This window comes from Fundulus heteroclitus, chromosome 22 (genome assembly GCF_011125445.2).
Source record: "Fundulus heteroclitus isolate FHET01 chromosome 22, MU-UCD_Fhet_4.1, whole genome shotgun sequence".
In the NCBI taxonomy this organism is placed as follows: Eukaryota; Metazoa; Chordata; class Actinopteri; order Cyprinodontiformes; family Fundulidae; genus Fundulus; species Fundulus heteroclitus.
Genome location: NC_046382.1, coordinates 9,314,442 through 9,338,106, shown reverse-complemented (window position 1 = coordinate 9,338,106; position 23,665 = coordinate 9,314,442). Strand labels below are relative to the sequence as shown.

The 23,665-nt window shown below is 40.4% G+C and overlaps 1 protein-coding gene across 1 annotated transcript in view; it reads right to left on the bottom strand.

Annotated features, from left to right (window-relative positions):
• Nucleotides 1-23,665, bottom strand: part of dntt (deoxynucleotidyltransferase, terminal) — a 134,570-nt gene that overhangs the window by 82,088 nt on the left and 28,817 nt on the right. The window contains exons 4-6 of the mRNA XM_012862358.3: nucleotides 13,353-13,523; nucleotides 2,977-3,048; nucleotides 2,748-2,871 (exon numbers count right to left, since the gene is read on the bottom strand). Of these exons, the coding sequence (XP_012717812.2) occupies nucleotides 2,748-2,871; nucleotides 2,977-3,048; nucleotides 13,353-13,523 (367 nt within the window). The remainder of the gene's footprint in view (nucleotides 1-2,747; nucleotides 2,872-2,976; nucleotides 3,049-13,352; nucleotides 13,524-23,665) is intronic.

Sequence of the window (23,665 nt, the reverse complement as noted above, 5' to 3'; positions counted from 1 at the left end):
TATATTATTTCTCCGCTTCAGAAGTGGTGAATTTAGCGTCGCGAATGATGGATTGTGACCGTTTTGATGGACGTGTCTGTCAGCATTATAAGCTATTGAATGGAGTTTGAAATGAATGGCAACCTGTGAACACTGCAATTCGAGGCTTTCAATCACCAAGTCATAAAGTGTAACAGCGTGTGTGTGTGTGTGTGTAGCAACATCTTCTGGAAAGTCAGTTTCAGGAAAAGCTGCACTTCTGTGTGATTTATTCACCTAGACTGCCTTGCTGGAGCATGTACACAGCTAGAGGTTTTCCACTTGTTGTCCCGTTAACAGGCATCGAATGGATCAACTCAAAGTAGCGCATAATTGTGAAGTTCAAGGAAAATTATTGACAGTTTTTTTTACCTTTTTTTTAATACTGAAAATAATTAGTGCATAAACAATATTATATTTTTTCTTTGCTGATCTCCCTTGGGGAACATTCAGACATTGCAGCAGCGCGACCACAAGTAAATGGCATGTAAAGTCGAAAAAACGGCATAAAAAAAGGAAAATCTGAAAAGTGTGGCATTTATTTGTGTTCAGCTCTGTGATGTATCACAAGCTGTAAAGAATCACAGCTGCAGACATTTTGGTTTGATGTCTCTGCCAGCTTTGTGCACATGGAGAGGACAGAATCTTAGTGTTGTGTCGCTTTAATTTGTCTTCCCGGAATAGCTCAGGCTCAGTTAGACAAGATGTAAGGTGTCTGGGAAAAGCCACTTTCAAGTCTTGCCAGCAGCTCTCCATTAGATCTCTGACACATTAATAAGATTTGACCCAAACAGTTCCACTTCAACGCTGTTGTATGTTGCTGTGTGCTCAGTGTTGTCCTGCTGGAAGGCCAGTCTCTGTCCCCGTCTCTAAAGGTTTCCTCCCGGTACTTCCTGTTTTTATCTCCATCCATCCATCAACCCTGAGCAGCTTTTATGTCCCTGCTTAACAATAACATCCCCACAGCATAATGCTGCCATCAACAAGCTTCACTTGGGAGTTGGTGAGTTGAGGGTGATGTTCGGTGTTCGATTTGCTCCAGGAAGTTAATTTTTGGTCTCATTTGACCAGAGCGCCTATTTTTACAAGCGTGCTGCCTCCATTACACGGCTAGTGGCAAAGCTATCATTGAGCCCTCGTGCCCTAATGGAGCCTCCGTTGACTTTCTTTCTTTCTTTCTTTCTTACCTTTACGGTTAAAGGTATACTATGCAACCGGGGTTGATTTTCCAGCGAGGCTCCCCCCAGAGGGCGAAAGTAAAAGTGCACTGTCGTAAAGATGCTCAGCTGTTCTGGTTTCTCCGTCAAGCCAGGCGTGGTTGTTTTGAGCTTAGCAGACAAGCGAACGCAACGAAAAGTGGAAAAAACGGCAGTACAAACAATACTAACACAGTGAAGGTATGAACATCAGGGTTTCCCGCAACACTATCTTGGCGAGGCGGCCGCCGCGGCAGCGTCTCGCCAACATTCAAAAAAAAAAAAATAAATAAATAAATAATAATAATAATAAAACTCGATATGCTTGCATGTTTATTTGACATTAACACGCGGTTCTTTGTTGTTGCTTTCGCGCGTGCATATAGTGAATGGCAGGGCAAAAACACATGGAGTTCTCGCCGTAAAGCAAGACCGACTCTCGCGGTCTCGCACGAGACTTCTGAGCCTGTGTGCGGGCCGAGGGCTCCTGCAAGTGCGGTATTTCCCCCACAGACCACCAGGGCGGCCGAGAAAACCTTAGTTCGACCTGAAATGACTCATTTAATCATCCAAAACGGTATGGAACACATTAATTAACTGAAAAATGTTGCATAGTATGCCTTTAAGGTGCTATGCTTTAGCTATGCCATATCAACTCCATGTTCAGGAGATTGAACACAGATCTGCAGTATTTTTTTTTTTTTTGGGGATTCTAACCCTCCTTTAAACTTCTCCACAATTTTCTCCCTGACTTGTCGGCAAACCTCTAAGGCCTTCATAGCACTCACTGCAAAAACTGAGCTAAAAATAAGTCACATTTTCTTGAAATTAGTGCATTTATTCTTGATTTGAGCAGGTAAATAAGATTATCTGCCAATGGAGTGAGTATTTTGACCCCTAAACTAAGATAATTAGATATACTGCACATGAAATAAGATGATAAAGCTGAGTTGTTCCTATTTTAAGTGCAAAAAATCTCATTCCATTGGCAAACCATCTTATTTACCTGCTCAAATCAAGGACAAATAAGCTAATTTCAAGAAAATTTGACTTATTTTTAGTTTAGTTTTTTTCAGCAGGATTTATAGTGTGATCAAAAATACACACATAAATTCAGGTATTCTGAAGACTGTAGTTTGTTTTTGTTTTTCTTCTTCCTGAGATTCCAACGTAAATGGAGCTGAATATAAGGCATGCCGCACTTTTCAGATTTTGATTTGAGGAAAATTGTGGGACGTTATTGTCCCTCCACGTCAGAGTGATACACTGCTATATATGTGTTGGTTATGGTAATATGGTGACAAAGAGTGTGAAGTTTTTTTTTCCAGGGTGCTGTATGAACCTTAACCCCCCTGACACGAGCTCCTTTTTGAGGACAGACCAATTTTAACTGAGATAAAGTCTCGCAGGAAATTTAATGATTAGGTTTCTAAGTGTTTTTTTTTTTTTTTTGGAGGCGAGTTCGTGTTGAGTTTCTCTGCTCTATAATTTGTGGAGTGGTTTGTTGAAGACGGGGGGGAAATTATGATGTACCACTTTGCTGCATCCGGTTCAGCTGAATGCCGGGCTGCGCCAGAACGTCGCTGAACGAGCGGAGCCCTCTGCGGTGCCACTTCTCCGCCGTTTTAGGTCCAACCCCAAACACGCTCGTGAACAGCTGGCGGCGAACAAGGCGAGGACATAATCAGGAAGACATTCTCAGAAGCTCGTTCCTGTAAAAAGCACGTAGGTGGCTGACTGAAGCTGCTTTAGTTCTACCAACCTTGAGGGTTCGACATCTTTCGTCGGCGAGTACTTTCTCAACCTCAAACGAGCGGCCATGTTGAAGGATCTCCTGCGGAACATAAAAAGCAAGTGGCATTAGAGAGCAAAGCGCCGCTTCCCGGGCTTTTATTTTTCTGTCTGCTATCGGCAAATGGCCCGAAATTGCTGCTCATTTGAAAACCATTTCCACTTAAATCGGGGCGTCCTCATTTCCATTTGGTTTCCAGAAATAACATCTTAGTGGCCGTGAAACCTGGGATTAACACCGGTTTAATGACAATCATTAAAAGCCCAGGGGGCTGTTTTCCCTCAGATTCCATTATTTGCTCCGACAACAACTTTGCTCCAAATTAAATCGTCTGCGCTTCCGTTTTAAATTTCTTTCTCCTCGTTTGAAGGGAGGGGGGGGAACCAAGCAGCGGTTTACCTGGTTAGTATCTACCTGCCTCAAAACGAAGAAAGGGGGGGGAAAGCATCGAGACTGATATGTTTTTCAACGCTGCAGGGCCTGGTGCACATTTTATGGTTGAGCATAAAGGAAAGGCAACCAGCATGGATGAACTATTGATCCAAAGGTCGAGACCGCGCGTACAGAGCAGCGTGCGGCAGCCTTCACTGCTCAGCCGTGCATCCATGCGTCCACCTCTGCTTTTCAACCCTCCAGCTAAGGCCAACCTCAAAAAAAAAACACACTTTTACTGCTCCCAGAAAGAGACTCTCTTTCACAAGCCCAACTTTATGTCGCACGCATCCAAAACCCATTCATCCCCGACTCGGCCTCGCCAGCGCCTAACATTTATGTCCCCATTCGCATCGAGCGTCTTCTTTGCTCAACTCAGTTCAGTTTCACTTTGTTTTTTTTTTGTGTCATGTCATTTCTCTTGTTTTTTTGCACAGCGATCTGTTCAGAGAGACATCACCGGGAGCGAAGAGCTCACTGTGAGGTGGGCGTCTGTCTCGTACACAAACAACAAAGAGGAGAGGTCATCCGCAGACTGTCTAATTTGGTCTCTGCGGCGCATTTATGCTACTTTGTTTTATAATTCTGAGTCGGCACTGACAGCTCTGACAGAAGCTGGAGGCTCGCTCTCAGACCTGCTTTGACGATGTTGGGTTTAACGTGTCAGAAAGTTGGACTGCGCGCTCGCCCTTTTTTAACATTTTCATCTGCAGGGACTCTGCTCTCGCTCTCTCTCTCTCTCTCTTTACAAGCAAACTTTCTCTGACAAGCTGCCACGATTCCTGACCTGAGCTTGAAAATAAAGTAAGGAAATGAAGTAACTTGAGCAGACTTTTTTTGTGTCCCCCCCCCCACAATGCAGACAAACATATTTGTCTGTATCCTCCAGTCGTGTGATCCAGGATTACAGTAAATGTTTGAGCTTTAAGCTTGTTTTTAAAACGCCGTAAAATTAAGTTATGTACAATTTCACAGAAAAATCAAGAACAATTCTACCTTCAATTGGAGAATATTTGTTCAGTGTAGAGTTAAGGAATATCTCTGGTGGTACCAAGACAAACCCTTTAATATAAATCAATATAAATACATGATTATGACCACTCTTTTTGCTGATCTGTCATGTTATGCTGAACATGAGCAGATTCAGGGATATTAGTTTGTTTGAACAACGTGTGTTTTTAGTATTTGATATAAATTCAATCAATCCTTGGGGGTCAACCAAGGATTTATGTTAAGTATTATGTTTAAGAAATTCCCTATAAAGACAATATCACTGTACTTTACAACATGTTGTCTTGCCCCACACAAGACTGGTATAATTTAATGAAAAAACTATGAGCTAGAGTTGGAGAACCCGATATCAGCCGGACAAATTTGAACTCTAAAAAGGTTTATTGCGATAATGAACAGTGGGTGAAGATGCAGGCAGACAGTAATGGCTTGCAGAACCAGACTTGAACTCTTTCTAGGTGATGGAGCAGACGGAGAACATTTTATCACTCTCTCCCTTTTATCTCTTCTTTCTTTCACCTCTACTCTTTCTTTTTTCTCTCTCTCTCTTCTTGTTCTTCCTTTACTCTCCTACTTTCCCATTGTAGTGTCCATATAATTTGAAATTCTCCTTGCAGGAATCATAATAAAGCTATTTACAAGCATAAATCAAGCGGAGCACTATGGCGAAAGCTGTTCGCTCCACTTGTGAAAGCAAAATCTGTCGAGCTCTATCAGGCATTGAGACATCAATTCCTATTGCCACATTGCTAGACAGGACACTGCCGCGGTGGCAGAGCACATGAAGCAAGACGAGACGTTCTGGCAGCGATTGGATGAAAGAGGCAGGTATGTGCAGGCAGGTGAACAGGTGAGCAGAGTGGACTGTAATTAGTGGCAGCAGGTGGAACTGATCTGAGCTGATTGGTTGGAGACAGATGGCTGTTGGCTGAGGGGGGTGAAAACGAATAAACAAAAACCTAAATCAGGACAATTATTGGTTCCATCCTGAATTTTCTTCTTAACGCTGGGATCTTCGCTCTTTGAGGTTTTTTTTTTTTTTTTTTTTTTTGCTCATTTGTTTTTTGGAGTATACACACATTTTTATCTGAACAACGTTGAACTTCAGTTCTCCTATTTTTGCACCTTCTGAGTACGCTAAAACTTAATGTGTTTGTCTGTCTGGGAATGTTCAGAACCTAAAGAGTGGTGTTTTTAAGCTGGATAATAGCTTAAAAATGGAAAATGGCTGCTTGACTAAATTTGGCCACGTCCACAATCACAGCTAAACCATTTTTTTAAATGCAAACTGATTGTGGACAGATGTAAGGAAAAAGCCTTTTCTGTCCTACCATCACAAACATTCACACATAGCGCTTTCTAACTTCAACTCAGACTTTAACTGAAAGGTAAGGCAAGGCAAGGGAAATTTATCTATATAGCATTGCACATTTCAGTACAAAGACAATGCAAAGTGCTTTACATGATTAAAATAAAGGAAAATAAAACAGAATAAAAGCAAGTTGGAATAAAATGTAGAAATGAAATAAAACATGGTGGAAAGCAAATATTAAAATAGTTGGACTACAAACTTAAACTAACGATGTTTCAAACATAGAAACCCTTCAATCTTCAAGTAATTTTCAAACATGCAGATTTTACTTTCACAAGTGGAGCATTACTGCTCCATGGGACGGTAGAAGAGAAAAAGAAGATGAAAAAAGGTGAGACACAAAAAAGAGAAGAGCAACAGGAGAGAACAATATAACATCCTCAGAGTCTGCTTCTACACCCGCAAAGAGAGATATGAAAAGAACAGCAAAACAAACTGATAAAGAATTACAGGTACAAACAACCAACGCCTTGATACCGTCACAGAAAGTGGAGTGGTTCCTGTAATGTTTTTATACTTTACCACGGGTGGCAATTAATGTAACGAGTAGTGTATAAGTTTTACAATCTGATGTTCCCTTATCATTCATTGACATAAAAAACATGCAATAAACATCCTTAAGATTTGGTGATTTATGTTTTTTTTGCTCTGTGTTGAAACAATGTCTCCTGTTACTCAGTTTCTTCCAAAGATGAACACCATCTATTGACTTTTTGTGTTTTTCACACTTGATACACATCCTGTATGTTTTGATCTTTCCATATGTGGCTCATAGGCAGCCTCTTCCATCCTTGATTCTCCAAAACGTCTTGCAATTTGTTCCCAAATGACTGTAATTACTGTTTTTAATTTTTAATTATTTTTATTTTTTCAGAGCTAGAAACTCAACAGGCTGTGTGGTAACCAAGTGGCCGGCTGCACTTCCATTCATTGCTGATTATTGCTGGTTTTATTTCTGCCTCCTTTCACACAGCAACTGGTTGAAGACCCTGACAACAAAATCCTAATTCTATACACTAGATTTATGGTGGAAAAAATACGTTTTAACTGCACTGGTTTGTGTTATAATGGCCGTTGAGGCGACATTGGTGGTGAATTAGCTTAATTCAAATAAACTAAATTGAATCATTAGACATCTTGCTGATTTATTTAAAATGTGTTCATTTACAAACAAATCAAGGGTTTCAACTTGTTATGGCTGACGGAATATAAATTAAAACTTCAAAAAAAATTACAAAACCAAAGTTGGAAATAATAAGCACAGCATTTTTTTTTCTCTTTTTCCACTCCTGGTCTTCAGGGCTCGTTCTTCTACGTGTTTTAAGTGTTTCCCTGCTGTTCCACACCTGACTTAAATGAATGGGGGATTAACAGACTTCGGCTGCACTAGATGGCTTGCTGAGGTGGTAATGCATTTGAATCAGGTGTGCTGGAGCAGAGACACATCACAACTATGTAGAACAGTAGGTCCTGAGGACTGGCATGTAGAAGCACTGCATGTCAATGAAATCGGTGTTTGACCCTGAAGCAAAACACGAGTTGTGCAGAAATCCATGCTGCCAACCACAGCACTAAAACAGAGTTTGTAGTGGGTTACCAGGATGGACATGTTTCTTTTCAGCCCCTCTCTCTGTGCAGAAAGGCTCTAAAATCATTTAGGTTTGTTGGTTCCTGCTTGGCAAGGCAAGGCAAATTTATTTATATAGCACATTTCAGTACAAAGACATTGCAAAGTGCTTTACATGATTAAAATCTAGGAAAATAAAAACGGAATAAAAGCCAGTTGGAATAAAATGTGCAAGAAATAAACCAAAATAAAACATAGGAAAATGGAAACTAAAAGCCAACATTAAAACAGTTGGACTGCAAACTTAAACTAATGATGTTTCAGTAAAACAGTTTAACTAGAACAGAAGACCTTAGTGGTCTCGAGGGTTGATGCACTGATAACAAGTCTGTGATGTATTTAGGTGCTAATCTATTCAGGGATTTATAGACTAACAGAAGTATTTTAAAGTCTATTCTCTGAGATACAGGGAGCCAGTGTAAGGACTTTAGAACTGGGGTGAGGTTCTCTACTTTCTTAGTCTTAGTGAGGATGCGGGCAGCAGCGTTCTGGATCAGTTCTACTAAAAATAAACGCATGGATTAGTTTTTCCAGATCCTGCTGAGACATCAGTCCTTTAATCCTGGAAATGTTCTTCAGGAGATAGAAAGCCAACCTTGTAACTGTCTCTAGTCAACTCTTCAGCTCCTACCACAGTTTTTCTTTGTAGTTTGGGTCTGCAGGATAGTTACGCCTACCAAAATTATTCAAGAAGACTCATCCAGGAGGCACAAAAGAACCAAGAAGAATATCTAGAACACCACAGAGGTCAAACAAAAATTATGGTTTAGGACTGACAGCAATTATTTAGGCCGGAGCAGCAAAAGTGCTGCGACGGCCTATGGTGATCCTATCATCCCTTATTATTATTCTCCCTAATGAATTGGCCATTTGGAGGCCTTAACATATTCAAAAACTCACCTCACCTAAAATTGCCCCCCTTGTGACATTTAAAAAAAAAAAAAAAAAACGGGCGTGGCCAAACAGCTCCACGGTCTGGTGAGGTGTAGAGATTTGGAATTTGGTACATACAGTAGATAGATCTCCCCAATTCAAGAAAAAAGCCTATTGAAGGCATGCCATTCTGGTGCAAAGAGTAATTTTTGGCAATTTTTAATTTTCATACATGTCGAATTTTACCAAACTCCTGCCGATTTTCAGATATCAGCTTCAAATTTGGTCAGTATGCAGTATGTAGGATGATTCCACATAGATCTTAAAACCTGCACCAAAATCAATATGATCGACCCTAGTCTAACTCCACACAGGAATCCAGCCCAACATTTTGTGGGTGTGGCCTGATTCCTCCACACAGCGCCCCCCAGTAGCACTAAAACAATCAGCCCCAAGCCATGCTTTGTCTGAGAATTATGAAATTCTCAGGACCAAAAGAAAAACCTACAGGAAGTCAGCCATTTACAACCAAAATCACCATTTTATCTCTTTTACACACATTGGGTCAGAGGGAACTCCTCCCACAGTAAGTTACCTGTTTCACTATTGGATGTCCTCATTTTATTTTCTGACATACAAGTTTTAAGCAGAGTGTGATCCAACAGAACATGTTGATGATTGATCCTACTCTGAACAGTAACAGTGCGACTGTGGCAGAAAAGCCAATTTCCAAAGCTCTCCATTTGCATAGGTTTACCTCTAAATGACATGCATGGTCCCATTTACTCCAAACTTCGTATGGATGAGCTTTGTCAAACCACAAACAGCTCCACTGGATCACATTGGAATTTGGATAAACAACTTTATTTCACTCAGATCCTCGCCAAATTTGGTGTTCTTAATGGTGGATGGCTCCGCAAAAGATTGGTGTGGTCAGTCGATGACCCACCCCCATCATGGACTGTTCTCCCTGCTTCACTCTGACAAGAGCAGCTTCAAATGCAGAGCAACCAGATTCCACAACAGCATCATTCCACACATCATAACACTGCTAAACTCCCCATAATACCCCTCTCCATACATACAAAACTATTCACTTTACTTGGTCACTGTGAACTGAGTAGCTGAACTATCTGCAGCACACTGTGGTCCGTTCATTGTTGCAGTACATCCAGCTGCTGCATACATCTGCTCTGTTCATATTGCCTTATACATAACTTTCTGTACATATAAAAATGTCTTTTTGCTGCTACATTCCTCATACATATTTATATTTATAACGATTTTGTTTTGTCTTCTGTTTTCACTCAAGGCCTTACAACAAAATATTGCTCAAATGCACAATGTGAACGTCCAGCTGAATAACAATAAAGTCTACGTTTGACGGCAGATCAAGACACACCCAGTTATATGTTTTGTGGGATGTAACTTTTTTTTAATACAAGACCACGCTCGATATGACTTTTTCTCCCTAATGAGTAAAATTTGAATTTTTAAATTGCACTTTGAATTCCCTGTTATTATTTTTGTCTAACAATAAGATTTCTTTTTTAATCCTAAACATTATTATCTGACAAAAAGGGGGGAAACAGGAAAACTCTAACACAAATAAAAACAAAATCAAGTAAAAAAATTATTATGTGCGTCTCACAACTTTTCAAACTAAACCCTATGAATAAAAAAGAAAAATTAATCCAACAGACCAGGGGCGGTGTATCAGCAAGCGATTGTATTTGGTTTAGTATTGTGCTAATAAACATCTATATTCAAAGATTAATCCATTAATAATGAATCATTTACCAATTAAAGTGTTAGTGTTGTGGTGTAAAACGACAGTTAGTAAATATAAACATGGCTTTGTACTTCTGATGAATTATTTAACACGCTGAAGGTCATATTTTACTTCAAGAAACAACTTTACCTTTGGGCTTCAACCTTCATTATCACCAGCTGAATTATGCATAAGCAAAACCACTGATCACTGTCTTCTTTCTTTCTCATCTGATTCGATTCCTGATACCAAATCAGGAAGGAAATTAATCAGAGGCGCCTATCAAGCTCTGAAAAGCTGATATTCAGTGATGTCATTCCCGTAAACATTTATGAACCCGAGCCCATTGAAAGGCTCTCAACTTTTTTTCCTCTACTTGTCTTTCAATAATAATCATGAAAACCATGAAACTATTTCACGTATCATCACAAACCAACACTTCTATGTATTTTATTTGGATTTTTTTGTGATGGACTTAGACAAAAAAATTTAATGTTTGGTGAGGGAAGAAGAGAGGATGAATGGTTTTAAAAAATAAAATAAAATCTGAATGGGGTGTGTATTTGTTTTCAGGTCCCTCGACTTTAATGCCCCTAAATCAAATCCAGTGCAACCAATTGCCGTCAAAAATCACCTAGTACGAAAATAGTGTTTGTAAAATTTAGTCTCAGTATAAATCCAGTTCTTCAGTTGAGGACTTATTTTTGTCAGAGAACAGCATCATGGAGACAAGGAACACAGCAGACAGGTCAGGGAGTATTTTGTATTTTGATAATTGCTCCCGTTGGATAATTACGGCATGTGTGATTATATTTTAGCTGGCAGCAAGTTATTTAAGCTCAGCTGGTGCAATGAGCTGCTTCTCTTTTCTTTAAACAACCATGTTGAACGACGCGTCCTCTGGTTGAGGAAAAGACGTTAGTCTGTTTCAGAAGGATCAAGTCATTGGCAGAGAAAACATCTAAGGAGGTTGGAGAAGGTTGGGATGTACTGGAGAAGGCTGTGCGTAGCGGGCTGACCCTACCGTAATAAATGCAAGGTCTTGGTGAAAAATGAACATAAAACTGGGTGGTAATAAATCCTGTGACATTACAAAAGCCAATCGCAAAAGCTTTGATTACGGCACAGCGAATGTGTGCCGTAATCAGAGCTAAAGGCACTCCAACAACCTTTTTTTTCCTGGTGGTGATTTTTTTTTTCTGCCCAGGGTCATGAAACGATATCTCAAGATTTGAACATCTCATTCAGTGCTGTTCAATTCATCACCTAAAAAGGGAGAGACTACAGCTCACCCACAAACCTACAAGGGATCAAACCTAAACCAAACAAGCCGGGCAAAGGGAGCATTCATTAAAGAAGCGGCATGGAGACCCATGACAACTCTGAAGGAGCTGCAGAGATCCACCGCTCAGGTGGAAGAATATGTTGAGGGGACAATGATTAGTCGTGCATTTCACAGACCCACACTAACCAGGTAGGGGGGCGACACGATCTCCAGATATATTTACTTTTAACTCTGCTTTAATGTGCTGAGTTGGGCTTTATTTAGTCATGCCTTTATACCTATGATTCTTGAGGTTTTTTTTATTTTCTTTATGTTTCTGTTTTCTTCCTGTTAATATTTTCTACTTGCTCCTGTGTTAGTTCTTACTTTTGTTGAATAGGTTCATTGTATATACATTTTATAACATTTCCTGTTTCATTTAATTGGTCTCAGCCGTTTCTCGTCTCCTCCTGATTGCCTTCACTGGTTTCTGCCTCATTTTCTTCACCAAACTTCAGTTTCTAGTCTCTCTAATTCTCTCTGTTCCTCGCAGGTTTCTTCCTGTTGACTTCATGCTCCCAGTCGCTCCGCCTGATTTTTCCGTTCTCTCCGTTGTCTGCCTGATTCATCGTCCCTCTGATTGGCACTTTCCTCATGCCCAGTGCAGTTCCCATGTTTCCTGCCTGATCTCCTTGTGTCAGACTATTTTGTACTTTTCACTAGCTTTTATTATTAAACCTCTTTGGGTCCTCCTTAAACTTCAACATAAGGGGACGCCCTGAAATTGGGGAAGAAGATGTTCTGATTGCATGAGACCAAATTAAAGTTTGTATTTTTTTTAGCCTATATGTAAAACACTTTGTGGTGGGAAGCTAACCTCCTGAACACACCACCGTGAAACACAGTACTGGCAGCATCACGCCGTGGAGATGCTTGTCTTCACGAGGAACATGGCAGCTGATCAGAGTCGGTGCAAAGATGCTTGGACCTGAATACAGGACAATCATGGAAGATACCCTGAGCGGGGGATGTGAGTCTGGAGCGTTGCTTAACCTCGTAACTGGACAGCTCTAAACATACAGCCAGAGCTAGACTGCTAAAATACAAATGCAGTGAAAGGTAGGTCATCGTATTGACTTAGATAAGTTACTGTATTTTTCGGACTATAAGTCGCAGTTTTTTTTCATAGTTTGGCCGGGTGTGCGACTTATACTCTGGAGCGACTTATGTGTGAAATTATTTATTACCGGTATATCATTACACCTGTTATTTTCCCACCAAACCACAAGAGGGCGCTCTAGGCCTGTGTTGAATCAGACGTAAGCGACGTAGAAGCGGAAGTGCCGCATCTTCTACCTCCAGAGTTAACGGAGTTATTTGAAAGTGACACCGAGGATGAAGATTTCACTGGATTTTAGTTATTTGGAGTGACACGGGCGCTTTGGTTAACTTCTTCGCATGTTATTTATGCTATAGTTATCTGAATAGCTTTTAATATGTTATGTTAACATACCAGGCACGTTCTCAGTTGTGTCATGTAGCGTAAGCTAACCGTACAATTATTCAGCCTGTTGTTGCCTCCGTTCTATTTTTATTTAAAATTACCTTTCAAGATGACATGTCTTTTCTTGATGTTTGATATTATCAAATAAATTTCCTCCAAAAATGCGACCTATACTCCAGTGCGACTTATATATGTTTATTCCTTCTTTATTATGCATTTTATGGCTGGTGCAACTTGTACTCCGGAGCGACTTATAGTCCGGAAAATACGGTATATACGATTGCAAGACGCGCTTTTTTGTTATTTCTAGGTTCAAAAAATGTAATAAAACTTAAAAAAGCCATCTGTACTTTTTCTCCCATTGACCAATTATTTACTACAACGCATCTAGATGAGAAAATGTGACAAAAGTCCAAGGGGTATAAAAATGTTTTCAAAGCAGTGCATTTATCAAAGCTCAATTAAAGCTCAAATAGTTTTTCTGGGCCTTACCTTCATGATAGCCGTAGTATGTTCACCCAGGCATGGCAGGTCCTGCGTGGCCTCCACACACCGCACCGCCCAGGGAAGGCTCTTCAGGACAGAAGCGGCCCTCCTGAAGGCCAAGCATCGCCCCTGAAGGTCGTTGAATTCATAGTGCTCAGCCAGAACTTCAAATGCGTCCTGAAGGGATGCAGGGAAGGACAGGTTAGGGCAGGTTGAAGGGAGGATAGGGAGGGAGGAGCAGGTTTTTGTCCTTTAAGACATGACATATTAACAATCGGAAAGCTTTAAAAAGAGACATGGCTGATTAGGAAAAGGAGCAAAAATGAGGTCAAGCAAAAAAAAAAAATATGCCAGGTGAGGATCCACTTCACTCAACCAGAAAGGAAGACTAGACAGAGATAGGTGCACGCTCCATTTCCCTCCTCTGGCTTCAGTCTGCGTCTTTTCTCTGTCACTGTCCCCGTCTGGGACCTTCTGTATGTTGCTTTTCTTTTGCTTGACCACACAGAGATAGACGAGACAGTCTCCTGTCATTTTTCGTGTATTCACACAAAAAAGAGCACAGCAAAGACCCAAAATGACTTTGCCTGTGGTTTTATACAGTTGTGGTAAAAGGAAAAAAAGAAAGTGCAGCCTTTGTTAAATCCATGGATTTAAAGGGTCCTGTATTTATTTCAGTCTAATCTGAAGCGTACAAAACCACACAACACAGATGTCATCATTTATTAAACAAAGATGAAGGCAAAGTAAAGCTGAAATAGAAGGAAAACCTCCTTACGTCATGTTGCCAGTGTTTCACACGTTCTCAGTACAGTGCAGCGTTTCTAATGCACGCTTTCACAACTTGCAGAAGTCACTATTGATGCAAATAAATAACAGCTTAAAGCAAGGCATCACTAATTATGACGCCTCTGACCTGTTGAGTAGCCTGAAGAAGCCAACAAAGCAAAGATTGTCCATGTTTTTAAACGCAAACTCACATTTTTATGATGGTTTTGATCTATTTTTACAATACTAACTTTTAATAAAGTTTTTTATTTATGTTATTTAACTTTTCTGGTGATTTGCATGCCTGTCCCTTTGTTTTTAGCATGTTGCTGCACTTTTATTGTGAAAAAAAAGTCTTTAAATGAAAATTTCACTGATTTAGTGAGAAAATACATTTATTGTTAATATAGTTTAGATTTTATGGTTAGTGTTGGGCAGATGGCTGTTCACATTGAGCCTGTTTCTTCCTGTTAAAGGGGAGTTTTCCTCTCCACTGTCGCTACATGCTTGCTCGGTATGAGGGATTGAATGAGGCAAGTCAATGATTTAAAGCAATCTGCTGGATTTCCTTAGATATAACACTTTTTAACCAATCTGTCTCGAGGGTTTTATTGAATTAACTTTGTAAAGTGCCTTGAGATGACATGTGTTGTGAATTGGCACTATGTTAATAAACTGAATTGAACTGAAAACTGTGCCCAAAAACTGATGCATCTAATTTGGCAGATGTCCCACCTTTTCTTGACACAGTCAGTCATATTTAGCAGGTCAGCAGCCAGTGGTGGACCAATTGCCGACCAATTCAAACTGTCTGTCACGTTCTTTCAAGTCCTTTGGCATTACTGCCAGTTGTTGTTCTGCTGAGCAGACGAGAGAAGAGCAACGTGAGCCCTCCAGTAAGGTGAGGAATGATAGAGCCATACTTAAAGATTAACGCTGTCATCTGATTTATGAGAAATGTCTCCGAGGCAGAGCAGAATAAAGTGCCGAGAAAGAACAGGTGAATTATTCCTAACAGTCAGAACTTTACAGGAAAAGACAGCTGCTAGATACTGAATCAAAAATATTCTTGGAAATGAGACATCAAGACATTTTATTTACAGCCAGCTGTTTTAAATGCAATGTCCAATAATGCAGTACATGGTTTGGACAAGCTGTCACCCAGAAGGTTGGAATTTAGTCTATCTGCATTACAGGTGCTCTTAATAACATGAAATACCATTACATGCTTGAAACACTAATTGAGTTCAAAATAGCTCATATCTTCCATATAGTCACAACACACATTTATTTTATTTTTGATAAGAAGAGTTTACAGGTAATGAAAACCCAAAATTCAGTTTCTTAGAAAATGTTAATTCTGTTTGACAATAAAAATACATTTCAGTAGAAAAATGTTTCTTGTGACCCACGCAATTATAGGGAAGACTGCTAACCTGACAGTCCGTCCCTCCTAAAGGGTGTTCAGCCAGAAAAGGTTGTCTCTCAAGAATCTGACTGTTCACAGAGGGCCTCATTCAAACATATCCATGGTAAGTTAATATGGTAATCCATGAAAAAGGATGCATTGAGCATATATACTGTCTAGTACAGGGGTCACCAACCCAAGTAGCTCCCCGAGGACCACATGTGGTGCCCTCAAGCCTGTTCTAAAAAAGCACAATTCATCAGTGGGCTAGCTGCATCTAAAACTTTCTTTTATTCCATTACTCTTCCTGTTTATTCACACCTGTATTTATATAGACTTAAGAAATGACAATATCTATACCAAAGCATGAAAAAATGTGTGTGTATATATATATATATATATATATATATATATATATATATATATATATATATATATGGGCTGACCTTTTGTTATCAAGCCCTGAAGTTGGTTGATTCTATCTTTAAAAAATAATCACAATCTTAAAAAGTAATGGGGTCATATGAAAAGTGAGAAATTTCTGTAAGGTAAAGGAGGTTGTGGTTAGGTAGGATGGAGCAGGTGGAGTTACTAAATTATTCCTAATAGTCACCGCTTTCCAGGAAAAAACAGCTACTAAATATTGAATCAAAAAAAGGAGTCTTGAAAATAGACATCAAATAAAGTTATTAACATCCCACTGCCTTCATGTCCAAAAAGAAAAAGCAATAAAGGGTTTGGACAGAAGGTTGTAATTTAGTCCATCTGCAGTCTGCAGCACTTCTAATATATCATTTCTAGCAGAAATGTGCCTTTCCAAATAAATCAGTTTAGTGTGTGCTCGTTCCATTCCCTCCAACAATTTAGTTTTAGGGTTTATTGTTAGCTTTAAAGAACAAAACGTCCTCTCCGTCACTCATGTGTATTAGAAAAGGCTTTTATAGTGGAACAGATTCTCCTGTGGTCTACTTTGTTCATTTATAGTTTCTGACAACCCTGTTCTGACATTTTACTTCCCATGTTAGAAAAAAAAGGTTTGCCTTACTGAAAAGCCTAACAGCCTGTGCTGTCCTGCTAATCAGAAGCGCAAGGACCTTGACACTAAAACAGTTTGAATGATGTATCAGTGTTTCTTACACCTAATTATTATAGCACTGACAGATCTATCAAATCTTTTTTTACAAAAAGGATTTTAATTGTAACCGACCAGTTTGTTCTTGGCTTACATTTTTCTGACTAGAAAGGCAGATGGATGACACGGCAGCTAAACCGCAGACGAGCTCCGGGAAAGTTTCCACTTCAACAAAATTATCACAGGACTGTTAAAGGTTGAGTTAACTTCAAACTGTTGATTTCCTGTGCAGTTGTGTTATTTTTTTCTTCTTTTTTATCTGTTTTAATTAGGATTATTAGGTTTAATATTTTTATCTTCAAACCTAAAAAATGTGCAAGTGCGTACGCGCCGCGGCCAAATCAGATTCGGACAAACGTCGAGCAGTAAAGCTTGAATAGTTTGCTTTTATGTGTCAAATAGCGAACAGATCTGTCCTGAAAATCACCTCGACAGACATATTATGGTTACAACAAAAGACGCTGCGTTGGTATCTGCCCCTACTTTCTCAGTCGTTCACCCAAATTGCGCTCGGTGGCACAAATGTTTGGCAGCCTCGCTTCTGTCAGTCTGCCCCAGGGCAGCTGTGGCTACTAACATAGCTCACCACCGTAAGGATGTGAATGGATGAATGACTGTAGTGTGAAGCACTTTGGGGTTGTTGGACTAATTAAAGCTCTGTACAAGTACAAGCCATTTACCATTTAATAACTCAACAACTGGCTGCTCTAAGAGTGGATTTCGTTCCTCAAAGCTCCATACATGTGTGGAGCTCAGTAGAACTACATGCTGTCTACTGGATCAATGTGTGCTTCTGTGCTTTTTTGTCTCTCTTGTTGTGTCTCTGCTCTGTCTTCTGTAACACCCAGTGGGTCGAGGCAGATGAGCGTTCACACTGAGCCTGGTTCTGCTGGAGGTTTTCCTTCCCGTTAATGGGGAGTTTTTCTTTCCACTGTCGCTTCATGCTTGCTCAGTATGAGGGATTGCTACAAAGCCATGGACAGTGCAGACGACTCTCCCTGTGGCTCTACGCTTCTCCAGGACTGAATGCTGCTTGTCGGGACTTTGAAGCAATCAACTGGTTCCCTTATATAGGAAGTTTTTGACCAATCTGTATAATCTGACTGATTTTGACTTTGTAAAATGCCTCGAGATGACATGTTTCATGAATTGGCGCTATATAAATAAAATTGAATTGAATCCATGTGGTGAGAGTCAGGTTACTAAAACGGTGCATGCTGCTTGAAGTTTGCGTCACATATGTAGCTATCTGATTGGTTCAATCCTGACCCTGTTGGTCCTGCCTTTAAGATCAGGCTGTGCCAGCGGCTTTCCAGACTGATACGCCGTGCTTACCAGCGTTAAGGACCCCGTATGTCCCTAATGCTGGTTGTAACATGTTGTCCAGCATGGTCAAAATACACTGTATGTTGCTATTTTAAAATAAACTAAAACTTTATTTATTTAGCTCCTTTTAAGAAATAATAGATCACAAAGCACACTGGGACACAGAGGTTAGCGAAGGAAAAGATAAGGGTAGGTAATATTTATACACACAATGCCAGAAAAAAAGAAATCTATGAGATATCAAACAGAATCAGTCCACCAGTGCACGGTGCCTGAATAGCAAATAGCGAAAGCGGTTATGAGAGGGCGAAAGTGGAGGAGAGTGAAATCCAGGGCAGAAACTCGGCAGAGTTTGACTTCAGCATATTTAAACCTGCTTTTCCTCTCCTCCAGCCGAGCTGAGATGTGAGGTCAGCGCACCACCCGTGGTCCAGTGTAGACATGCAGCCTCAGGTCAGTAAGCTGCATCCTTCAGTCCAGCTCACCCCAGAGACGCACTGACCCGTTTACTGCTGCACATGGGAGGAAAACGACCCTTTACATCACACACACACACACACACACACACACAAACAGCTGGTCTCTCTTCACAGCATGCAACAAATAGAAAATTCAAGCTTGTTACTCAATAGGTTATAGGGCTGACTGGTGTTGTGGAAGGGCTTAGAGGAGGGCGCATTGTGGGCATTTTGCAGAGATGTGTTCAGACTAGGGGCCTGACACCCACATCATCCCAAATAACAAGTACAGCAGGGTAAAATCGGGTCATTTTAAATGGGAAAAGATGAACCGCTGCTCTAATAAGCGAATGTTTTGCTATTCAGAAAAGATAAAATGTTTTCTGCTCAGTGTTTTCCAAATTAAAACCACAACATGATGTATTTCAAGAGACAAATGTACTACCGGTTTATCCGAGAAAATTTTCTTGCATTTGCTCTACTCCAGTGGCAAAGTATTGCAGCCCATATCTTCATTAGAAGCCATAATCCTACTGCAACCTAAGTGAATAACAATAAAATAATTTGGTCAGCCGGTCAAACCTTTGTTAATTGGTTCTGGTGGGTGAAACATCAAAATATTGTTGAAAGCATTTTGACAAAGTACCGCTTTGATTGTGATAAATGCATCAATGTGCTGCGATACTTTTTATACTCCTCTACAAGGACATATGAAGTTTTGTTCATATCAGTAAAGCGTTTGGTGCTGATGAACACACCATTGTAGTGGACAGACTGAGACTACCTTCACACTGCAGGTCTTGATGCTCAATTCAGATTTTTTTTTTGCTGAAATCTGTTTTTTTTAGATGTCCGTTCATACTACTATTAAATGCGACCGCCATCAGACTTCTGTCTGAACGGTTCAAGACCGCAAAACGACCCGCATGAAGGAGACGTCACACAGCAGCGCACTGTTTATGGAAGTAATGGTGAATGTAAATGTTTCTAGAAGCGTTCAATAAAGTTTTGTAAAAACAAAAAAAACTGTTGACAGGAGAGTGACGTAAAAGACGGATAAAATGTGACATGACTGTATCCAAATTACCACATATGGAAGTGGGACAAATCAGATTTCTTTGGGGTGAAAAGATCGGAACTGGACCGTTCACAATGCAATGAAAAAGATGATTTTAGGTCGCATAGGAGCAAAAATATCGGATTTGGATCGCATTTCCCTCTTGAAGCCTAAGAGAGCCTGGAATCCCTGGAACTGACCTCAACTCTGATACCCAACACAGAAATGTCTTCATATATTAGGATTTAAAACACGGCGTTCCACAAGGCTCAATTTTAGGTCCCGTTTCACTTTCATTTTTACGTAAAAACTATATTTGTTCAAACTTTTCAAGACTAAGACCCTAGCATGATCTCATTTATGAGACAACTGTGCTGCTAGTTGGTCGTAGAAACATAAAAGCCCCTTTCATCAAAAACACCAAGGCAGGGTTAAGATCTCTTTGGGACATCTGTGTGGTTGGTGGAAGAACCTTGTGGTGCTTGTAATCAATCTCATTGACCTGGGTAGTAGGAGGAGACGCAGCTGAGGGGAACTGGGTGTTTAAAAACTGTAGCCTGGCTTAAACTTGAAAAATTCTGGCCTTTTTTTCATATTACATGATTTAATTTAATTTTTGGGTTTTTTTAGATTTAAAAGCAATTTTATTTTTAGGATTCTGTTGCATTTTCGATTTAATTTTGAAGCTATATTTATCTTTTTAGTCTAGTTTCTAAGACTTCTAAGACCCTAAGACTTCTAAGATCACATGAATTGTAATTGTTTGCGTTATGTTTATAATCCATTTCTATATATATCGTTTTGAATTTTATAATCTTATTGTGCTTATTTTTTTGTATTATTTTTTTTTGCTTGGTGCTTCTATGTAACATGTATGATAGCAACTGTCTTTCCTCACTTCTATATTCAATCATGTTATCTAATCATAATTGTTTTTTTTTTAGCAGGGTAGCATTTGTGTGATTGTTGTTTGCATGGCTGTTCCTTTGTTTTTTTAACATCTGCAAAGCACTTTCTTATATATTTGAGTGAACGCACGAGCGGTCTATTAATAAAATCAGGTGGATGGAGTGTTTTGCACTGACCATCAAAGCTTTGATGACCTTTTGGAAGGAAAGATATGAGTCTGATCCACAAGCATATACCTTCAGAAGTACAGCTTAATATGCTCACTGTCTTTGGGGATTACTTTTTTCATTAGAGTATATGCTCTTTTTCTCTGGACCTAATTACAAATCATATGTTTAGTGCAGACAAAGTTTTTGCAGTGCATTGTTGCTCTAACGCTGCTGAGGACAACACAGTTTGTGAGTCCCAGTGTTTCACACAAGAAAGAACAGTAGAAAACTTAAACAACTATGCCTTGAACAGGTTGTGCGAGCCGCAGAAAGTTAATTGTTGCTCATTAAACTCTTGTCAGGAGACTTTTCCAAAGAAAACGCTGTATCAATTTAAAACATTCCATCATATTACGGAGAAACATTTACCAGAGTAATTAATCCTCATTGACCCTTAAGGTTTTTTTTTTTTTGTTAATTAATGAAGCGGAAAAAAACAATCCCAGCATGCTCATGGTATTGTTTAACCTGCAGAAACGCAGAACTTGATGCACACAGGCGATCTGTGCGGTTCTGTCAGCTGTCACGCTGTTGCAGCAGTGCTGTGGTGTTAATGCTTCAGGCTACCAAATCCACCCTGCATATGCGTTTATCTGATTAATGAGCAGATAAGGTTTGCAGGGAGGCTTGGTGTGTGGGGACGTTGATGTAGTGTACCCATTTACCCCCCACCACCGACTTATAACAGACATGCCTTCAAGAACTTTAGTTTTTTTTCTGCTCAGCTTTCCTGCTTCGTTGCACGTGGAAAAAGAGACCAAGAAAGGAAAGCTAAGAAACAGCTGAGAACAGAGGGAGTTGATAAAGGAAAGGTGGATTTCATGCATTTTGTTGTTGCTGTTGTTGTTTTACAGTATTATGCAAAAGTTTGAGCGACCTCTCATTTTAAAATCCGCTTCCAACAAACCAGACTTGATAATTTTTGAGTTTCTAATACGTTTTGCAGCTCACTTGCAAAGGATTTCCGACGGTCTCCGTGAACATGGGGCAGTGGTGCAGTGGGTAGCGCTGTTGCCTTGCACAAGAATGTTCTGGGTTCAAATCCAACCCCGGGTCTTTCTGCATGGAGTTTGCATGTTCTCCCTGTGCATGCGTGGGTTCTCTCCGGGTACTCCGGCTTCCTCCCACAGTCCAAAAACATGACTGTTAGGTTAATTGGCCTCCCTAAATTCTCCTTAGGTGTGAGTGTGTGTGTGAATGGTTGTTTGTCCTGTTTGTCTCTGTGTTGCCCTGCGACAGACTGGCGAACTGTCCAGGGTGAACCCTGTCTCTCACCCGGTGAATGCTGGAGATAGGCACCAGCACCCCCCGTGACCCCATGAGGGATTAAGCGGGTCAGAAAATGGGTGGATGGATGGATGAAAGTCACGCGCCGAACGCATACGATTTAGCCAGCAGGTTTAGCGGAACAGTACCATTCACGGAGCAACTTCCCCAGGGCCCAGCCATCAACATCAGGTTATTTCTCCAGGTGTGATTGAAGCCGACCCACTGCTGTTGCACTTCTGAGCTACCAACATGTACCAACGGAGGCAGCCCCCGAGCAAAGCCAGTGAGTAGGAAAGCCTTCTCACAAGTTGGCGCTACAATGAAGACATTTGGAATCCCAAGCCGCCTCTACCTTTCTCAGCAGCCGCTCCAGTTGACCACGATGTGTGCTTACCTAAGTGAAGCCGGCATCCCAGAGGCAGGAAGGGACGGCTGCACTATTGATTAAAACAGGACACTTCTCACACTGCTCCTTGCACTCTGCGGTCAAGAGACACTTTCAAAGAAGAAACCTATTAATGCTCTGCAAGACTTGGGGTGTTGTGTATATTCAATTCAGAATGAGGGTCTCGAGTTGACTCGGCTCTAATGGTTCTGTGTTTCTGAGAGAGACAGCCCGCAGAGATCAGTGTGAGAAACAAGTGTGAGGGAGCAAAAAGACAGAGAGCGAAATAAAAGAGTATATTGAATGTGGACTTGACAGAACAGTTGTTTGTATTTTCCTTATGGAATAAGAGAAGGGTGACTAAGTGCTGTACCTAAGATAAAGACACTGAGTTTTGTATTTTTTTTCCTAGAAACTTTAATGTAAAATGTGACGTTTGTATTTCGAGATTGCTAAGAGATATAGTCCGTGGGCTAGAATCTGTAGGACGTCTCCTTAAGAAGTTTCGTATGAACTGTCAGGGGGCAACTTTCTTCCACCAGGAAAAGTTGCTACACATAGCAGTGATCTCAAAACACCAATTTTCCCACGTTTTCACTTGCACATTAATAAGTTATAGCTGATAAAAAATCTAAACCGTTGCGCTCCGGTCCAAGAGGTCACGTGATTAAATTTTTGCTGATCAGCCAATCAGATCGCTGTATTGTCAGCTGAGCGAGTTTAACTATTTCATCATGGCTGCGCCCGTAAAGGGTTGTAAACATTTGTTTCCAGACGAAGAAAATAATAGCATTTTTCTGGCGCCAGTTGGCAAAGATCTTTATGGCAAGGACAAAGAAATAGCCCACACCATCCATCATTCATTTTCTAACACGATTGTCCCTGCTGGGTTCGTGAGAAGTACCGGTGCCGATCTCCAGCTGTCAATGGGCGTGAGGCGGGGTACAACCTGGACAGGTCAGCAGTCCATCGCAGGGCAGAAATAGCCCAGACTTTTGCCCAATTTACTGTGATATCACCAAAATATCATAGACCTGTCCTGTGTTAGTAATAAACTCAAAAGGCTTTCGCACCGTTTAAAAACGGCATATTAAGCTACGTTCACACCGCAAGCCTCAATGCGGAATTGGGTCACTTCAGGCTACAGTGTGAACGTAGCCTTTGATTGTGGTGATTGGCAAGCTGTTGTACCATTTTGAGCCACAAGGTGTCAGTATTACTTATAGCTCCTTTGAACAAATTAGAACATCAAACAAAAATTACCTGAGTTAAAAAAAAAAACTACGATTAAGCTGAGGAGTTGATTTTAGTTTAGTTTCACAAACGACTTCCTGGGTTTACCTAAGATCAGGTTGCTTTGGATCGTGGTACCGTATATGTCTGTGGGCGTGTGTTGCC